The sequence below is a fragment of the Octopus sinensis genome, linkage group LG14 (assembly GCF_006345805.1).
Source record: "Octopus sinensis linkage group LG14, ASM634580v1, whole genome shotgun sequence".
In the NCBI taxonomy this organism is placed as follows: Eukaryota; Metazoa; Mollusca; class Cephalopoda; order Octopoda; family Octopodidae; genus Octopus; species Octopus sinensis.
In genome coordinates, this window is record NC_043010.1 from 32,473,764 (window position 1) to 32,496,603 (window position 22,840).

Consider the following 22,840-nt stretch of genomic DNA (forward strand, 5'->3'; position numbering starts at 1 on the left):
ATTAAGGAAAATAATTTAACCAATTTTATTATAAATAAATATTTTTGTAACTTGTTTATAAACTTTAACAAACATGCACAAACACACACACACACACACACACACACTCATACAAGGTTATACATACACACTCTTGCATACACATTCATATCATATACACATATTCATGTAAGTATATACACACATAAACTTATATGCACTCTTTAAACACACACACAAATATAAGTAGACAGATACATATAAATGTATACCCATAACCAGAACTTGGCAAAACTAAAAACATTTTTTGTTGGACAACAACAAAATATTTTCAATGATTTTAATGACAGAAAGGAAAAAAGGCCATTTAATATTATGGAAATGTGAGATAGTGGAATGGCTGGTCAGAAGCTGATAACAGAAACAGCCTCAAATTGCTATTAGTTCCAATGTCCCTTATTTTCATCTCTGTAGGCCTACATGCAATTGTCTTCCCAATAGCAACATATGGATGCGAGACCTGGACACTAAAGAAAGCTGACCAGAAGAGAATTAATGCATTCGAGCTTTGGTGTTGGAGAAGACTTTTACGGATTCCATGGACAGTGTGGCTCACCAATGGAGAAGTTCTTAAGTAGATCAGGCCGAAAACGTCACTAGAAGCTAGGATCACCAAGCATAGATTGGCATATTTTGGTCATATTATGCATAGAAAATCCCTGGAGAAGGACATCATGCTCAGAATGGTCAGTGGCAAGAGGGGAAGAGGCCAACCAAGAACCCGCTGGCTTGACACCATCAAGAGTGATACTGGAATGGACATAGCCAATCTGAAAGAAGCAGCCCAGGATAGAACTGACTGGAGGACACTGATCCATTGAGTAACCGAGAGTCAACTTCGACTGAGCGGATAGATAGATAGATAGGCCTACATTGCATCCATCATAAGATACTGCCTGACTATTGCACCCTGTCCCAGTCCCAGTTTGGCTAGATTGGAGCTAGCAGACAAAATGCTCAGCAGCATTTCATTTGTCTTTACATTCTGAGTTTAAATTTCACTGAGATCAACAATGCCGTTCATCCTTTCAGGGTCAATGAAATAAGTACCAGTTGAATACTGGGGTCAATTTAATCAATTAGCCCCATTCCCTCAAATTTCAAACTTTGTGCCTATTATTTGCACATTGCACAAAATGCCTTGTGGTATTTCATCCAACTCTATGTTTTGAGTACAAATCCTTCTGGGATCAACTTTGTCTTTAATCTCACTGGTGTTGATAAAATAAAGTACCAGTCAAGTACTGTGGTTGATGGTACTGACTAATTCCCTCCCTTTAAATTGCTGACATTGCACCTAAATTAGAAACCATTGTAATTATTGACTCACATAACATGAACAAGTATTTTTCTTCTCTTTCCTAGATATGACTTTATTTGAAGCCTTACCAAATAAATATTTTTTTCTAGAATATTTGCCAAAAGTTTTTAGTTTTTGTAGAACATTCAGCCTCTGATATCTGGAGTGTAAACAAAAGGAAAGTTTGCAATTTGTTTTTGCACATTTTATTTGCTTACCCATTTGACCACATTTTAATTCCAAAGTTTAATTCAAAGTTGTAATATTTTGCTATATTTTAATTCCAAATATAGCAAAATATTACAACTGCAAACAGGATTTTAAAAAACCCAGCATAATAAACAAATTGCACCACAGAAAGAAAAAAGGAAGAAAATAATGGGTGCCCTAGCTGGCTGCAGCTAAATTACTGAAACAGGTAAATGGTAAATTAATAAAAGAAAGCTATTTGAAACAGTCTAACAAATTATTTTGAAGATAGTGGATAATAGCAACAACACAAGCACAGAGGCAAACATTTTAAACCATTCATATAACAATTGTGCTTTAGCTAGCTTTGCCTCTGAAACCAGTTGTGGTAGATTCTTGCAAAGATCACCAAATGAGTTTGGCATATAACCATAAAATTCAAACCAGGTGTTTTGTTTGTTGTGCAATCACTCATTACCTCCCATAACTCAGTTTCTATTATTGATCTTTCACAGTACCTAACAGCTTCAGCTGATCATTATGGCATACTGACAAAGTAGGCGCAAAATTCTCTGGCCTATCACTTGCTGTAAACTGTTGATCAAAGTGCTACTTGGAACACAATACATACTTGCTTGGAATTATCTGCTTGGACAGGTATAGTAGCATACACCTTCCCTGATCTATCAAAGACTTAAATGTGGCTTTCTTATTTCATTGCACCACTGCCACTTATGTCTATCAAGTGGCTTTCATTCCCTATTATTTTAGCACACAATCTGAAATTCTGACAATGCAGCTGAAGAAATGGTTTTGGGCCATTCTTACTGCTAGCATGTTGGTTGGATTTCCTTTTCTAATTGCCTCTAGTTTACAGAGGTATAGTATAGTAAATAAAAGAATATAGTAAATAAAAGAGCACCATGAATAGTGGAGTATGCAGTAAAGAATGAGTTGGAGGGCAAAAATGGGAAAGGTAAGGAAAACAGCAGGTTGTTATAGTAAATGATGAGGGATGAGGAACAACACATAGAGGAGTGGAATTGTGAAGAAAATATATTTATGACACAACAATAGCAGCAACAGCACCAGCAACAGCATTGGCAGTTCTCCTGAAGGCAACAACACTAACAACAACATCAGCACCAGCATTACCAACAGCTTCCTTAACTTCCACAGTAGCAGACCTGACAATCCCTATAGCAGCAGCAATAGCTCTAGTGCCACCACCAGCTATAACAGCAGTGGCAGTGGCCCTATCAGAAACACCAGTGGAACCACAGCTAATGAAACCTCTGGCAGCAATGGCAACTTTCTCACTAATAACAAGGACCACAATAATAACAACAGCGCCTTCATCATAACTGGCAGTGGTGATACCATTACCAACGCTTCCAGCAGTCCCAGCTCCAACAACAACACCTTATATAGAACCAACAACACACCCATGAAGACACATTGGATGTTTCGGGAACCCTTTCAAGCAACGTCTCTCCAACCACAGGTCCTCCTTCAGTATTCTGGAAAGGAGATACATAACATCACTGGAAATCCATGTCTGGCAACTTAGAGATGATGGTATTCCATACTCGATCTCATGGAAAATCCCTGAGAACTCAGGCCCCTACAGCAACGGGATAATGTGTTGCAGGTTATGCATAGCTGAATGCATGAGAATCTTAAAGGACTCACTTGAACCAGGGAACATCCATAACCCCAGAATGGAGATTTTCAGGACATGTTTATATTTCAGGAGGTTCCTGCTAGCTTTTTGGAGCCCACAAGATGGTGGAAGAGCCAGAAGTTAGTAGTCAATAGCAAAGGGAGATAATCCCCAATTGTTGCCTTTGGGTCATGTGGCTTTTCCGCTTCCATATTTTTAAGAAATCATGAGCCAACAGGTTTTGGGATCTGATGATATGCCATAAAGCTAAGCCTCTTGTGAATAGGAAACCTAGCCTTCCCCATTTTTAACATATATACATATATGTATATATATGATGTAAAAATGCTTGACTCAATGGCAGGATAAATAATATATTTTTCTTTTGGCAATTCAAATTGATTCCAGTACATCGTTGATAATGTTTTCTTTTAACTCCTATGGGGAATAAATCATAAAATCAATATTAATGAGATTCAAACTCAGAAAAATGAAGGTATGTGCTTGTGTACCACAAAGTATTTCATCCAATTTACATAAGTTTACACATGCATGCGTGTACATATGCATACACACAAACACACACATCTTTGGGGCCAACAAACAGAAAGAAGAGAATTCAATAAACGTGTTTTTACTTAACTCATTTGCTATATATGGAGTACCTGACATCAACAATTTTTCTTCAATGTTATCATTTCTGAGCTGTCTTCAGAACCACTCCCTCAATATGGGGTGCACCTTGTGTGTCCCTGAGGGAAGGTCATCCTTTCCCTGATCTTGTTGGTTTTGAGGTGTCCTCAATGCTTCTGTAATGTTGCTTTTTTTTTCTAAGTAGGGGTGATAGGCCCTACCTATGCAAACCCATTTTTACCTCTGGCAAGAAATGGTCCATATTTGCTGGCCGCTATCTTTTGACTTGCCCATCATAGGAGCTCTACCAAGAGCTAATGCTCCACTGCCATCAATTTCAGGGTCACTAAGGCACACAGGGCACTACACTTCAACAAGGGCCAGTAGATACAATAGAGTTCATTTATTTGGAAATAGCTGGAGATTCACTCCATTGGTACTCTGGATATAAAAATCTGACTAATGAAGTGGCATGAAGTAATAAATGTTTCAACCAAAGCACTGAGTTCTTTTCAATTTTGTTTGTAAATAGAAATAAGTAGAAATACTTACAAATACAAACCTAAGACTTCACACACAAGCATACATGCACACACAAATATGCATGCACACACACACACACACACACACACACACAAGTACATTTTATATAATGCATTACATTAAAATAAATCCTTTGGTAAGAAAAGTAATTGTATTGAATGTGTACAGTTTTGTATGTGCTTGTATATGTATGGGTATATGTATGCATATAGATACACATCTACCTGTATGTTAGTGTGTGTATATGCATGTATGTATGTAATTATGTATGTATGTATCCAAACATATTGCTATCTAGAAAATAGCAATTATTAAGAAGCTCCTATTATTCTGTGTCGGATTATTTAAACTTTATATTGTAGATATATGTGTCTTGTATGTGTGTGTGTGTGTTTTTGTGCATGCACACATGTTTTTCTGTGTATGTGTGTAGTATTTTTTAATCTAGATTATTCAATATGGTACAAACTTTTGAAATATGACTGTGGATAGAAAATAACAACTTTTGAGAAATAAAAATTTCTTATAGAATTATATTGGTATAGGTAGGAACAGGAATCAATAGTGCTTTGGAGTTTAAAATATTCATATTATTGCATAAAGTATAAACTTAAATAGCAGACTGTAAAGAGAGATATGTTGAGTCAGATCATTAGGATATCAATGTCAAAAAGTAAGCCTAATATTCATAAAAGTGAATATCTTCAACAGAATTATATTTTGCATAACTGTCAATGAGAATACTGATGCGTGTTGCATTATATGCAAAGTTTTATATGCACACATATATGTAATATGTGTGTGTGTGTGTGTGTGTGTATATATATCACGTGATCACGTGACCGACCAGACCATCAGATGTTGTTAGACATCGCTGGTCACAATGCGTTTGCATTGTTTTGGCCTTTGAATGACGCCACCCCGCTGGCTAAGCGAGCAGGCCAACAGAAGAAAGAGTGGGAGAAAACTGCGGTGAGAGAGTACAGCAGGGATCACCACCCCCTGCCAGAGCCTCGTGGAGCTTTTAGGTATTTTCTCTCAATAAACACTCACAACGCCCGGTCTGGGAATCGAAGCCGCGATCCTACGACCGCGAGTCTGCTGCCCTAACCACCGGGCCATTGTGCCTCCACACACACACACACACACACACACACACACACACATATATATATATATATATATATATATATATATATATATATATATATTATATATATATATACACATACATACCTATATGCACACACACACATACATGTGGCTGTGTGGTAAGAAGTTTATTTCCATGGTTCTGGGTTCAGTCTTACTGCATGGCACCTTGAGTAAGTGTCTTCTACTATAGCTCTAGGTTGGCCAAACTGAAAGAAGCCTGTTGTGTGTGTGTGTGTGTGACCACCACTTGACAACCAGTGTGAGTTTACATATCTGTAACTTAGCAGTTTGGTAAAAAAAAAAAAGCCTGATAGAATAAGTACTAGGCTTTGACAACAATAAGTTCTGGGGTTAATTTCTTTGGCTAAACCCTTGAAGGCAGTACCCTGGTATGGCTGCAGTTCAATGAATGAAATGCAGAAACAATAAAACATAATGTTATATACACACACATACATACAGTAGTTGGTTTATGTTTCACAAATAAGAGAGGAGTGCTCAATGCATGTTTAGAGGATATAGTTCTTTTATTAAAACTGAAACTGAGAGTTTGTCTCATGTCATTAGTTTCATGCCATAGTGATCTTCAAGCAAGAACTGTCACAACTCGATAACAGTGACATGTTTATATCATTTGGTCTAGTGCTTGTTCATTGGCTGACTTTTTGTATTTATTGATTGAAATGTGTTTTCTGGCTTCTTCTTTCATTGTTTATATTACTTTTGTTATGTGGTTTTTGTATCTCTTGCAATTGTAGGTGGGAGGGTGTGTTATTAATTTGTTTAGGATTTGTTGGCAAGATGTTGATGGGGCATTATTTCTTATGTGTGCAATTGCATAAGCTTGGTGTCAATGAATCTACCATTCATTCCATTTAGAAAGTGTGGATATGGTTAATTTCTCACTGATTTATTTATCACAGTTTTTTTTTTAAACCAAACCCCATGATAAACAAGGATTGAAGTACTTAGCACTATTATATGACTAAAAATAAATATTTATAGTGTGGTGGTGGATCACTTCATTGAAAAGGCAATTTACACTATGGGAATAAAATAACTTCAGTAATTTAATAATACTACATTCAAGAAGTTGAAAGCATCTGTGCAGAAAACGGATTTAGCTAAACAGCAAGCCAGATACATGGAAGAAAGCATATCTAACATGTATATGAGAGATAATAGCAGTTTCATAATCTTGAACTGACAGGAATGAAAACCAGAAAAATGTTGCTATGGATGTGGTTCAAAATCTCATAATTTTTATCATCCCAAAATTCCAATAAAGAAAAAAATTGCTATTCATGTAAACAGTCAAAACAAAAATGTAAAGAGATGAAAAGAAAAATAAGTCCAACATTTTGCAAGTGTATGCAAGTCAAGAAACTGCACTTTCACTACTTTGATAGCACTCTCTTCCATCTCCATGCTAATGTGAAGAGTTACAGAATAAATTCAATGGTAAAGTACTGTTAGTCAGTGACAATGAATATAATTGATTGCAACAGAAAATAAAAATTGATGGAATAATCATGTCATTCATCATTGGTCTGGGAGCAACATGCAAATTAGTCCGGATAGCAATAATCAAGCTGAGTGATTAAACTATGAAGCGTTTATCCAACGATGCAAAACCAAAATATTCACCTTTGGCTTGATTGCACCTCTGGTTTTGCTTGGTTATTTTACATCTCACTTAATATTGGTTTAATTCCCCAAATTCATAGGATATTCGTCACCGAATCTATGTCTGGCAACTGTTTGTCTGGGTTATGAAACAGTGTCTTGACTTGGTTTGACTCAGAAAAGTTACATCAACTCTCTGTCAACAGTAGAAGATTATTTAGTTACTGATTAATTCCCTGAGTTAAAATTTTTGTTAAAACAATCAGCCATAGGATGAAACTGGTAACACAACCTGTGAGACAAATATGATTTCATATAAAGAAGCAAATGAAAAAACCTGAACATTTTTTTAATTGGACATCATTGAGAAAACTGATGGTTCCCCAACTCCCATAATGTAAGTTTTTACCTTTATTATACCAAAGAAAGATAGTTCCATTTATTTGTGTGCAGATCAACACAGAACAAATACAGCTATCAAAAGGATATAATAATACATACATAATATTGATGAGATATTGAAAAAATTAGATGGATCATGCTTCTTTGCAAAACTGGATTTTAAGATAGGCTACCATCCGGCTGAATTAGATCTCTCAAAATGTTATTTAACGTTTGCCTCTTCTAACAGGTTAACAACAGTATAAGCAGTTGGTTCTTTGCATTTCCTCAGCATTTGAAGAATTTGATGAATTCGTTAGTAGTCTTTTTAAAATCTGAGCTTAACATAATTAGCCTTCCAGATGATGATCTAGTTTTGTGGTACATCATAAACAGACCATGATGCAACACTGAATTAATGCTTAATGATACTAGGTAACAATAGGCTCACATTAAAAATCATATGAAATGCTGGGACTCACTTTGAATGCCAACTAAATTAAGAAGTTTTTTAGTTTACCTTTTTGGTAACTTCATATTGCATTTAGTGACCATGCGACACTTTGGGAGAAGAAAGAAAGGGCAGAGAGGTTTCAGTCAAATATAAGTGGGAAATTTTCAAGAATTAAATTAACTCATAACATTTTGTACAATGTTATCATACTTTGACACAAGCTAGGAAACTTCGTCTATGTTGATGTCAATTCTGTCAAACTGGATGCCATAACACCAAGGAAGAATGCCATGTTATTTCCAACACATCCAAGACACTTTAAAAAACTGAACAAGCACCGCAAAACTGAAAAGGCAAACGTTGCTGTGGTATTGAATGTAAAATAATTTCCACGTATCTTTATGGAAGACCATTCAACATCTTCAGTAGCAAAACAGATTTTGTTGATGAGAAGGATCTTTGTGTGTCATATATCAAGTTTGTAATTGAAAATGTAATTCTTAAAACTATGATTTCATCTAATTTGTTAAAACCCACAGAGAATAATTCTTAAAGCTATGACTTCATCTAATTTATTAAAACACACAAAGAAACAACAACACAAGCAACAGTAGAAACATTGCAAACAGGTAATCTAGCAATCAAAACTTGTCTATAATGCAAGAACTTAACCCTTTTATTACCATATGTATTTTGAGATGCTCTGTGTTTCTTTCAATTATTTTAAATATAACAAAAAATTTAGTAAAATAACTTAGTTACCATTAAGCTAGTGTTATGAACATAAATTGTGACTATGGTTTGGTGGAAGATTTTAATTCAAAACTTAAGAAAACAAGACATTTGTACTACAGAGCTAGAGGTGGTTTTGGCCAGGTTGGCAATGAAAGGGTTAAACAGCACTCTATGCAGAGCTCAAATTAGGATTCATTTTGTGCTAAAAACTCAGTTGCTCAGTTGATGACATTTTTTTTTACATCTGAGGGAATTCTAAAGAAAATTAGTATTGACAAAGGCCAGCATGATACTCTGCCAACTTTAAGTAAATGCTCCAGTAGATAGAGTCCATAGAAACATTGACAAAGTAATCAATTCCTCAATTCAAAAAGGTAATCAATGACAGAGAAGACTTTGAAAGTGTTTATTGCTCTACTGGACTATTCCTTATTCATAAAGATAACACTGTCTATTCTACTCTTAAATTGCTTGTTACCTTATAAACATTATGAAATCCTTGCAAGAGACAGTAATGATAACAAATCTAATTCTAACTTGAAATTAGCTTGATTGGAAAATGGACAACTCTGATATAAAAGTAGTTGATCATGTCTTCATGAAAAATCAACAACCAGGGAGGCACCAACAAAACTTTAATTTAATTCAGTATATTGTTATCAAAGGAAAACAACAGACCAATTTGAGTTACATCAAGATAGATTAAAAGCATTCATGTAAACCACTCCATAAGTCAAGTTTATACCTCAAAGAAGTTCAAGAAGCCCAAATGATATGGAGGCTACCAATGAAAATGTCAATGAGGTTGACAAGATGTCACAAGATAATAAACCTTCGAAAGAATCTCCTGAACCATATCCACATAGGTCAGCAAGAACAAACAAGGGTGTATAACCATACAGATACAACCTTTGACATGAATGCAATATAAAACACAAGTGAAAAAAGCCACATATAACTTTCCAGATGATAGGGTCACAAGTTTTACACTATTTATTGCCCACAAGGGGCTAAACATAGAGAGGACAAACAAGGGCAGACAAAGGGGTTAAGTCGATTACATCGACCCCAGTGCAAAACTGGTACTTTATTTATTGACCCCGGAAGGATGAAAGGCAAAGTCAACCTCGGTGGGCTTTCTATATCACATGACTCAGCTAAATGGTCAGGTGACCATTGCTATTTCAGATGATTACAAGTTTGATGAAAGAAGTTTTGTTATGAATTGAAGACAGCTTCTAGAGGTAAAGAAACCATTGCAATCGTTACTTTACAGTGGGACTACATTAATAAACATCAAATAAGAACATTAGCAAACATTATTAATGAATAACAAGGGATTAACTGTATAAATTTGTTACAGCAGTAGATTAACTTTGTATGTGTATATATATTTATATATTAAGGCGGTGAGCTGGCAGACACGTTAGTGTGCCGGGCGAAATGCTTAGCGGTATTTCGTCTGTCGTTACATTCTAAATTCAAATTCCGCCGAGGTTGACTTTGCCTTTCATCCTTCCGGGGTCAATAAATAAAGTACCAGTTTTGCACTGGGGTCGATGTAATCGACTTAACCCCTTTGTCTGCCCTTGTTTGTCCTCTCTATGTTTAGCCCCTTGTGGGCAATAAAGAAATATATATATATATATATATATATATATACAAAACAATGAATTAATTATATAAATGTGTCAGTAACACATAAATGGCACTCGCTACACTCTGTGGAGTGGTTGGCATTAGGAAGGGTATCTACATGTAGGAACCAAGCCAAAACAGACTGGAACTTGGGGCTGCTTTCCAGCTTACCAGTTCTGGTCAAACTGTCTAACCCATGCCAGCATGGAAAACACATGCTAAATGATGAAGATGATGATGATAATAGTTCTAGCCCTAAGCCCTACAGTGGGTTAACCATGTGAATATATAACAATAAATCAGTCAAATAAAACTATAACAACGGATTAACTGTATAAACGAATAATGGATTAACTGAATATAGATCTATAACAATAATGGATTGATTAAGGAACTCAAGTTCAACAATGGCCTGAATAATAGAAGTGAGAAAAATTAATTTCAGAGATAAAGTAACGTATGGTAATTAACTACTTTGTGTTTGTTTCTTTGAAATTATGCTTCAGATCTTCTTGAAATTTATGGTATTCTTTGGTGGATGGAAGATAGATGGAAGATAAAAAGATAGTGAGAGATAATTAGAAAGAGGAAGACAGAGGGATAGAGAGAGTGAGTGAGTGAACGAGCAAGTAAGTTATGAAAGAATGAAGGAAGTAAAAGAGTCACAGAAGCGAGAAGAAAATAGAGTGAAGTATGATGACAACAACACTAACAAGCACAAAAATGGAGTAAAACAATAATGGACCCTAATAATCCTTTCTATTATAAGCACAAGGCTTGAAATTAGGTGCGGGAGTGGGGGGACAAGTTAATTGCATCGACCCCAGTGTTTCACTGGTACTTAATTTATCGACCCTGAAAGGATGAAAGGCAAAGTCGACCTGGGCGGAATGTGAATTCAGAATGTGAATAATGGACCCTAATAATAAAAGTCCACACAGTTCTTCTGTACAGTTAAAAGCAACAATGACAACAACACCACCAGTAGCAACAAAACTCTGGTAGGAGCACAGAAGGAATCATTTAGTAGCATGAATTTACATTCATATTTAATAATGTTGCTGAATTTTTGCTGGTGTAAATAAGAATCATCGCCGTCGTCATCATCGTCCTCGTCATCGTCGTCATCATCATCATCATCATCATCATCATCCATCATCATCATCATCATCATCATCATCATCATCATCATCCATCATCATCATCATCATCATCATCTTCTTCTTCTTCTTCTTCTTCTTCTTCTTCTTCTTCTTCTTCTTCTTCTTCTTCTTCTCTTCCTTAGAAACAATTATTATTTATGTTAAAAACAATTCTCGTCTTGTCTTATCCTTTTCAACAGCTTCCTATGACTTTTTCCTGTAATGCCAGGTGTTTTCTTGACATAAGTGCACAGTATTGTGTTTTTTGGCATCAATGTTATGTTTATGTACCACATCATTATTGCTTTGTCGTAGTATTTGTTTTGGTGTTTTTCTGGTTTTACTTTAGAGTTTCAATACACGTTGGTGTGAGCTGTGTTATGTGTTTTAATGTTGGATAGTGATTGTGTACAGTAAATAATATTTATTGAATAGTTGCATTGCACTATGTAACTTGATGGCTATTGTGTAGAATATATATTGTGTAGGTTGTGTTATATATACAGGGTGATGATGGTGTAGAGCAGTGGTTCTCAACCAGGGTTCATATGACCCTTAGGGATCCATATAAGTTTTTGTTGTTAAAAATTTTGTGCAATAAATTGCTTATACTTCTACAGTACACTAAATATTTTAATAATTTGTTTTCATACATTTAATACATCAAGTGGCAAAAGGAGTCCACCCAAGTAAAATAGGAATCAAAGAGGTCCACAGACAAAAAAAATGATTGAGAACCACTAGTATAGAGGATGTGTTGAGTTGTTAGTGACAGGAGATGGTTGTGTGTTGAACTATTTTAATTTTGGGTAGATGTTTTGTAGAGCAAAGCTAGACACCTCTCATATTATAGACAGATTGCAATAATATAGAATTGGAGGTGCAGTTTATGTCTGCTGATACGCCATATGTTTATATGAGAAGACCTCTCAAATCTAGTACCACAGTATTCAGCATTCTACATTAAGCAGAATATAAAGATTGGCTCTTGATTCTAATACTGTTTCAGTTACTAATAATTATTTTTTAATAAATCTTTAGTTTTACCAATTCATTATTGTACATACATTAACTTATGGCTTTGGTCTTTGGACTTAAATCAATTTTTACCACATGAGATTTAAGAGACTCGTCAATTTGAATGTGAACTAAATTTCATCTGCAGATGAGGTCTTTCTACCACTAATGTAGACAATATGTTGTATGGGCTATATTGCCAGGTCGTTGTTATGTATTACAAGTGGGAGGGTCCAGACCTGCTATCCCATTCACCCAAGTAGATGCATGTACAAGATATTGACTTTCCTTTCCCAGTAGAGGGAATGATGCATGACCAGTGTCTTACTTGCTAAAAGGAAGTTCTCTAGTAATGACCTCTCCTACAATACTGCATTCAGAACAACACTTTTTTCTTCCATAGAACTTGCTACATCTTGGCAGGAAATCAGTTTAAAGAGGACACTACTCCAATTCTCCACACGTCAGGATTTCAGGAATATCACCTCACCTTCTTGTATCACCACTGACAACACAGAGATGAAGATAGTCCTCATCCTTCAGCTACATGGGGTAGAGACCTCATGTCACCTGAAACTAAGATTACCTAAGATCACCAACTGATTGGCAAAAGCAAACAGCACATTTTCCAGACAAAGGTGTTTGAAATAGCACTGATCGGAAGAAAGATGTAAAGATTAGTGTGTGTTGAATCATTGTACAGACTACAATCATTCCCTGAACTACTCCAAAGTCACGAAACAGACAGATGTCACCAACATTAACACCATGCTGATAAATTCACAATTGCTCTGGGCAGTAATGTTTCCAGAGTAGTGGATCATGGCCTACCCAAAGATTGAATTGTATACAAACATTCCACAGATCACTATGAGATTGGTACTATAGAAAAGGTACAAGGATACCCCAAAGAAATTTTGGTAGTTGTCTCGTTGAATATTGGCAATGGTCTACTACAGCCTCAAATTAAGGTTTAAAATACAGTAGCTGAAGTTGAAACTGAAATTTAAAAAAGAGAGATGTTTTTAAGTTTCATTCAAATCTAAAAGTTTCCTCCTTCTTTAAATTCTAACACCTATTATGAAAATTATAAATTGAGCTTCTTACATTTACTCTCAAAGTAAAATATCAAGTGTGAAGAGGGGATGTTGAAGCATTCATGTATGATGGGTATGTAGCCAGTGTTTCAATATTTGAAAAAGCTCAGCTGCCTTTCTCTCATGTTTTATCAACTATAGCTGAGCTGACAGTTAGGCCTTCAGGGAAGAATGACTAAGATGCACTTTAATTTGCCTAGTAACAGTGTGACAGTTAAATAGGCAGTAGTATCCCATCAGCTCAGAAACAATGTGAGCTGAATGATGAGGTAATTTTATTGAGATCTACTTCCCTCACTAAAAAGCAAAAATTTATCCTCACTAGAGACAAAGGATTCAATATCTACACTCATGAATCTCTGGATATTCACGATTCTTTGGCTCTTGATACCCTGAAACTTGCTTGTCCCCACCAACATTCATGTGTTCTATAAAGCTTTACCAACGAACCTCTCTTTCCCAAAGTGCACACCACTTAACTTATCTTCCTCAGATTTGGCATAAACTGTTATGATCTTACTTAGACATATACAGAAAGAAGAGACCGTGGGCAAAAGAAAATGGCCCTTTGTATTGAATGACATTACCAACATGCTACCCAAAACATCATAGTTTTCTTTTTAACTTTTTTCATCCAAACCCACTCAAAAGGCATATTATCTAATTTCAAATTCCAACTGCAGTTGCAATATTTTTAAGCATTCACTTCTTGTCTTATACTTTTCAGGTTTAATTAATAAAGAATATTATCACACTTTGTCTCTTTGCTCCTCACTTTGCCTTCTATAACATATTCCTACTTCAAAACCACTTTAAGAATCTAATCACTGACAATCAGAGAGGAAGTACTTATTCTTTAGTCCATTATTCATAAATGTGTTTGAATAAAATTCTTTTCTTCTCTCAGCTATATTTAAATCATTTGAACTTTGTCTCTTAAGTTCCAGCAATTAAAATAATACAGCAACTTAACTTACATAAGCAAACCCATACAAGCACACACACAAACTTTTTCTTTCCAACACAATACAACATAGCATTGATCTACTCCATCAAACAAGCTAAATACTCAAAAGCCATACTAATTCACAGGTAAAGGTTGGTTCTTTTTGTTTTTTGTATCTATATGCATTAATGAGATGAACATAGGTCAGATAATAAGATGTAATGTTACACAGTCATTTAAGGTAGTGAGCTGGCAGAATTGTTAGCACACTAGGCAAAATGCATGGTAGCATTTTGTCTGCCTTTATGTTCTGAGTTCAAGTTCCACTGAGGTTGACTTTGCCTTTGGTCCTTTCAAGATCAATAAAATAAGTACTAGTTGAGCACTGGGATCAATGTAAGTGACTCAATCTCTCCCTCGAAATTGCTGGCCTTGTGCCAAAATATGAAACCCGTATTACAGTGATTTATATTCATGATATATCTGAACCATGTATTATTGAAACAATCATAATGGAGAAATATGTAATACTAAATATATTCTTTTATTGATTCCAGTCATGCTGGAGCACCACCTTGAATGTATAATGCATGAAATTTGTAATAGTGTAGTCAATCCATTCTTTCCAGAAACAACACTTTGACCGGAATGAACTGTATGTATCATACAAAAGAGAGGGTTTCAAGAAGGCACATTTCCCAGATGACTTACATCCTCAGGTAAGAACCTAGACCTACATTTGCATTTGAAACCATGTATATATAGTTATACACTTCACATCTAACTGGGTATAATTCTCTATATGCACTTGAATATGTATATATATATATATATATATATATATATATATATATATATCATCATCATCATCATTTTCGTTTAACATCCACTTTCCATGCTGGCATGGGTTGGACGGTTTGACTGAGGGCTGGCAAGCCAGAAGGCTGCACCAGGCTCCAATCCAATTTGGCAAAGTTTCTATGGCTGGATGCCCTTCCGAACGCCAACCACTCCAAGAGTGAAGTGGGTGTTTTTTACATGCCACCAACACGAGGGCCAGTCAGGCAGTACAGGCATTGACTACGCTTGAATGGTGCTTTTTACATGCTACCAGCATGGGACCAGTTAGGCAGCACTGGCATTGATCACACTTGAATGGTGCTTTTTACATGCCACCGGCATGGGTGCCAATCAGATAGTACTGTCAGTGGACCACAACTTCACTTGCCTCAACAGGTCTTCGCAAGTACAATTTATTACCCAATGATTGAAGGGTACTTTTAAATGGGATGATTATGCTGCACTGGCATAGGCCACTGTTACAGTCTCACTTGGCTTGCTGGGTTTTCTCAGGCACAGCATATCTCCAAAGGTCTCAGTCACTTGTCATCGCCCCAGTGAGGCCTAACGTTTGAAGGTTGTGCTTCACCACCTCATCTCAGGTCTTCCTGGGTCTAGCTCTTCCACAGCTTTCCTATATATGAAGGCAGTGAACTGGCAGAATCATGAGCATACCAGGCAGAATGCTCAGTGGCATTTTATCCAGTTCTGAGTTCAAATTTCACTTAGGTTAACTTAGCCTTTCATCCTTTCAGGATCAATGAAATAAGTTGCAATTAAACACTGGGGCTGATGTAATTGACTTGCCCTCTCCCCTGAAATTGCTGGCCTTGTACCAAAATTTGAAATTGTATATATATATATATATATATATATATATATATATATATATATTGTTAATGAGAGCACTGTGAAAGTGATCGTACTTTACCAGTATGCTACCAGGTATAAACTATTCGTTTTAATATCTAATATCTAATAATATATATATATATATAATAGTGGTTGGAGAAAATAATGGAAACATCTTGTTATATGAAAGTTTTATTATTTAATACAGTGTTGGTCCACTTTTGTATCAGTCATAACTTTAATATGTCAAAGAATTTACTCATACAGGTTCTGAACTACTGATTATGAAATTTTTGAGCCATTCTCCAACTAAAACTTGCTTTAGATCATTCAGCAACAATGGTAAAGGCTACTTCACTTTTGAATTCTTCATAACAATTTTGAATAACAGTAGCCATGTGAAACTGTGCATTTTCACCCTGGAAGATTGTACAACCATCAGAGAACAATGTTTGTACCATAGGATGGACATGATCAGCCCAAAACTCAGATAATATGTGGTGTTAACTCTGCTATGTAGAACGACTTAGGGACCAAGAGAATTTTATGATATGGCTGCTCAAATTGTTACACAGCCAGCTCCGTACTTTACAATAAGGGCCAAACAGTGAGTTACTGTCGTGGAGATTCTTACAGTAATAGATATGGAATTTTTAACTCCTATTTCTAAATTCTGTGTGTGGTGAAAATTGCATCAATAGAACAGCTGAGCTACTGGGAGAGACTGAAAGAACTGTGATTCTACTCCCTGGAGTGAAGATGAGAGAGATATGCAGTGATATACAAGGTAGTATCAAAAAGTTCCCGAACTAGTTCTGTAGTGCACCAACAGATGGCAGCACACAATTGCATGTGTAGTGAGAGCTAGCAGTGACCTTCATGTGGCAGTGTGCCTAGTGGCACACTGCCACATATGTTTACTTTGCAAGTTGTGTTTTTGTTTTGTCCTTATTGTGATTTACTTTATATATATATATACATACACATTATATATGTATGTATTTTTATGTCAGTTATTGATAAACACCTATATCCTCTGGAACAGGATGAACTATGAGCCTTGATGTCAACTGGTTAGCTTTTCCTTCACATATTAGTACCATCTCATGTCCAGTGAGAATGTCGGCAGACACCTCAGTCCTCCAAGCTGAGAGCAGAAGCTGAATGAACTGTGTCTTGTTCTCATCATTTGCAAGAAAGACTTTCCAGTCTTTCAGACACTTTGTTTTCTCATCACTCAGGATGAGTTTGTCCCCTAGACCTCATCTGTTTCGTTCCACCCCTTTTACAGAGTCTTCTTTGTACATTTCAGTGCTAAATAGTGACAGGTGAAGAGCAGATCCCAACACCTTACAAGATATCTCCCCAAATGTTTGTGGAATCTCAAGCAAGCAATGGAACACTGCACTTCCATCCTCTATGATGAGGCTCATACTAGTGGAAACACTTTCATACACATGCTCAGGTCAAATTTAATGATGACAAAATGCTGTCCAACTTCTCATGAAGCTTCTTCTGAGTAATTTAGGCATTCCTGTATGACTCTGATGTCTGTGTTTGAGTGAGTTATGATCAGATAATACTCAATGGTTGTCATTTGTACAGGAGCGTCTCCAGTTAGTAAAACATATCTTCCCCAGCTAGGAGGGTGTGGTCAAAAAGTCCATGGGGATATCTTCCATCCCAATTTTTTTTCTGGCAACATAAATTTTCTGACTTGTTAGACCCAGGGCTACATGAAAATATCCATTAAAGTAAAACGCAAAGGGGGTGCACCATGACCCCACTAGCCTGTGGCCTATATGTATTCATATTCATATCTATCTATCTATCTATCTATCTATCTATCTATCTATCTATCTATCTATCTATCTATCTATCTATCTATCTATCTATCTGTCTGTCTGCCTCTCTCTCTCTCTCTCTCTCTCTCCATATATATATATATATATATATATATATTATACAAACACATGCACAAGCATATATGTATGTCAGACTGCATTGAGTAAAAATCCAGTGTATTCCTTATTCTATATTCCTAGTCACATTCACATGCATACATATGTCTCATTTGTGCATGTATGTGTTGTGTGTGCGTGTGCTTGTTTGTGTCATTTTGCATGTGTGCATGTATGTATATTCATATATGTGAGTGTGGAGTTCTAGTTCTGCCATCATCTCTGATTCCATCTTGTGACATTTCACGTCTTTCCACTTGGTAGAATTAGATTTGAGAAATTAGAAAATGCATTCGAGTGTAATCGGAATCACCCGAGACAGTGGCAAATATAATCAATTCTTGTCTGGGAGCGATTCCATTGAGACTCACTGTAGTCTAGCATTGACGATACTGTAATGAAATGACTTGCCTCTTTATTCCAGACACTGGGTGTGTCATGTGTGTGTGTGTGTGTGTGTGTGTTTTTGTAGATTAGGAGATTTCTTTTAAAAACTTCCTGCAAGGCATGAGATAATAGTGCAAGAGCACTTTAAGATATGCCAACAACAACAATAATAACATTAACAATAAAAGCAACAGCAACTGCTCGTTATCAAGATGTTTTAGGCAATATCACACTAACATGGGCATACATACATATATATATACATGTGTGTTTGTATGCTTGTGTATATATATATATATATATATATATATATATATATATATATATATATATATATATACATATACATATATATATATATATACATATATATACATATATATATATATATATATATATATATATATATATAATATATATATATATATATATATATATTATATATATATATACATACATACACAAGCATACAAACACACATGTATATATATATGTATGTATATGTATATATGTATTTGATGACCAGATCAAATAGTAGTAATTGGCATTTAGTTGTGACAATGCTGCCTTCTACATAAATTCCTTATATGTAGCTATGACATCCCCTTTACCCCATTTCTATAATTAGAAAATCTTTATTGTCTCTTTTCATTTGTTCTTCCCTCTCAGAACCTTACAGTAGTCTGGAACAACTGAATCTTAGTCAGTCAGTTGATGGGCTCCTCTACCTCAAATGTTCTTAAAATTTAAATCCACATCTTTGTCTATGTATCTACCTTCTCTATAATGTTGCCACTTGATATGAAAATTTTTGTATTAATGGAAAACCTCTATAATTGGCTGATGAGTGCTCAGCATTTTAAAACTGTTGTAATACTTACAACATTTAATAAAATGATGTAGTACGAAACGATTGTACCAAATTACCGGAGTCATTTTTGTTGCTTATTTTGATTATAATCACCCCACGGATTTTTATGGATAACACCATACAGAATTCTGGTGCTTCTAAATTAAGTACCATATTCATTTGAGTCTAAATTTTTGCTGAACTTATATATATATCAAAGTATCATTAGAGACATAAATCCCCATAAATTCATCAAATCAGAATATAAATTCAACCGTGTCAAAGAATATTATATTTAATACTTACTATTCATGTTCAAAGTTGTCGACTACACGTCTTTCATGAGGTTGTATGCTATGTTCTTGAGGCACCCAGTCTCTTACAGAACCACCCCTTATATACAACCACAATATTCAGATCTACCTATTTCCCATTTATAATTTTATCTATCATTATATATTTCAGCTTACAGGTATAACAAACTATACAGATGTATAAATAAACATATAGATGTATAAATAAATTCATTGAACCCTGCAGTTTTAAGCCATAATCAATTTAAGAATTAAATGTAAATTACGCCTAAAAATATATCTATAAATGAAGAAAAATATATACGAATGAGAAAATATATACGAATGTGGAAAAAATATATACTAATGAGGAGAAAATATAAAATTATAAGAATGAAAAAATTAAAAAGATATATCAAAATGAAGAGGATGAATAAGAAACAAACGGAAACTAATATGAATGACAAAAATTCAGGTGAATATTACGCAAAAAATACTAATGAAGATATGAAAAGATGTGAAAAAATATATGGAAAAATATAAAGGGAAAAACATTTAAAAATGAAAAAATAAAAAAAATATATATGAAGGAATTTATTTATAAATTAATATAAAGCGAGGTTCTGTAAGAGAGTGGGTGCCTCAAGAACATAGCATACAACCTCATGAAACACGTGTAGTCGACAACTTTGAACATAAATAGTAAGTATTAAATATAATATTCTATGACATGGTTGAATTTATATTCTGGTTTGATGAATTTATGGGGACTTCTGTCTCTAATGATACTTTGATATATATGTATTTATTTATTGAGAATAATTCAACCTAATATTCTTAACTTGAATATCTCATCCCTGTGACGCTGGAATTAATATTCCCTTATTATTATAAAAATATTATATATATATATATATAATATATATATATATATATATATATATATATATATATTTATATATATGTATGTATATATAATTTTTTCTGAAACTTCAGATTTTTAAATATGCTAGACCTCTGGTTTTATATTGATATTAATCAAATTAATATTCAATTTTTCACTCTTATTTTATATATATATATGTATGTATGTATGTATGTATGTATGTATGTATGTATGTATGTATGAAGCTTGTGTGCAAATGGCTATACTCCATGGTAGTGAGACATGGGCTCTGAATGCAGAAAATGCGTAGACTGGAAAGAAATGAAGGTAGTATGCTCCGTTGGATGTGTTACATCAGTGCACATTTATGACAAAGTGCAAATGTATTGAGAGAAAAGTTGGGCATAAGAAGAATCAAATGTAGCATGCAAGAGAGAAGACTACATTAGTTTGAACATGTGATTGGCATGAATGAGGACAGCTGCATAAAGAAGTGCCAATCACTGAAAGTGGATGGTACCCACGGAAGGAGACCCCAGAAGATGTGGGATGAAGTGGTAAGGATCGATCTCATGGAGTAAATGACAATGGACCAAAATGTCTGGCAATAAGAAGTTCTTGAAAAAAGCCTGCCTACATCAGCAAAACTGAGTTCAAAAAGTGCAGTGTGTCCCACCCACATTTAACAAGAAAGCTTCTCACACACTCTACCACAACTAACCAAACTACGTCTCTACATCTCTTCCTCACATTTTCACTTCATGCACTATGCTTACCTCCCACTCCCCAATCCTGTCCTCTTGGCCCTGTACCACTGTACCATTGCTCTCCACTTGCCCCCAACCTGTGTGTTTCACTCACACACCCTACCTCACTGTATTATTGCTATCTGCTAGCCCCTGTGTTCCACCCACATGTAACAAGAATATTTTTCACTAACCCTACCCCAACAAACCAATCTGCATTTCCACATCTCTTCTTTTCCTTACATTTCATCCTTCATACACTATGCCTAGCTCTCACTCCTCAATTTTGTCCTCATGGTCCTGTTCCTCTGTATCATTGCTATCTGGTACCTCCCTCCCACGACTCTATACCCAGGTTTTCACCACTCACTCCCCTCCTCATTCTTTAATCGCACATAATTCCTGTCACTTATATTATGCTATTCGTACCTTAAGACACTTTCTACCATCTATATCTCTCTCTTTCTTTTCTCAACCATCCTATTTATATTCTGATTCCTGTCCTTTGTGAGTATGCCTAGTATTTTTCCATCATCTCTATCCTACTGTCTCCCACTCTCTCTCTCCTTATCCTGCACTTCCTTCATGTTGGGTAACCATACATTTCTTTTGTGGCAGCGCACCTATTTCTGTCTTCATTCCTGATCTCCCCCTCTCTCTCTCTCTCTCTCTCCCTCCTCTCAGCCGGGTAACTTTGTACTACCTTTACAGCAAGTCTCTGTCTCACTATAATCTTTCATCATCCGACACAAGATCACCTCCTCCAATGCCCCCTCCGCTCTTGAAAGATTTTGTTTTTGTTTTTGTCTCGCAAGTACTTGGTGACCCTGTCAGTGCAGATGCCACTTAAAAGCACCCAGTCCACACTGTAAAGTGGTTGGGGTTTGGAAGGGCAACCAGCTGTAAAAACCTTGCCAAAACTGACCTTGCCTGTGCTTGTGCCATGTTAAAAGTACTATGTCCACTCTGCTGATGAGTTAGGAGAAAGTAAGAAACGATTTTCAGTGAAGAAAAACTCCCTGTATTTTCATTTTACTTACTCTTTTCCTCTCTCTATACAGTGTAAAGCATGATTGGAGAAATCAGTCAAGCAACTGTATTATAGTTTACACTCTCTGTCAGAACACATTGAACAGTTTCCCCCTTTTGAATTTGTGTGAAAGTAAACATCATCAGCTGATGTTTCAAAGGTGTGAAGACTACAAACAGAGTATGGGCAAGCATACAACCCTGTTTCACTCCTCTACAAATGCTGAAGTATTCTGAGCAAGAGCTTTCCAACTAAATGATGCCTTTTATGTTTGTGTGGAATGACTGAATAATCCTGAGTAACCTTGAAGAGCACCCACTCTTGACTAGAATTTCAATTACACCATCTCTTCTCACAAGTTCAAAGGCCTTCATGAGATTAGCAAAAGCAATGTAGAGCAACTGCCTTTCTTTTCTACATTTTTCTTGTACTTGAAA

General features: G+C 35.5%; 1 protein-coding gene across 1 annotated transcript in view; it reads left to right on the top strand.

The window, feature by feature from the left end:
• LOC115219083 (VPS10 domain-containing receptor SorCS3-like) overlaps positions 1 to 22,840 on the top strand; it is a 722,157-nt gene that overhangs the window by 553,716 nt on the left and 145,601 nt on the right. The window contains exon 8 of the mRNA XM_029789149.2: positions 15,188 to 15,277. Within this exon, the coding sequence (XP_029645009.1) occupies positions 15,188 to 15,277 (90 nt within the window). The remainder of the gene's footprint in view (positions 1 to 15,187; positions 15,278 to 22,840) is intronic.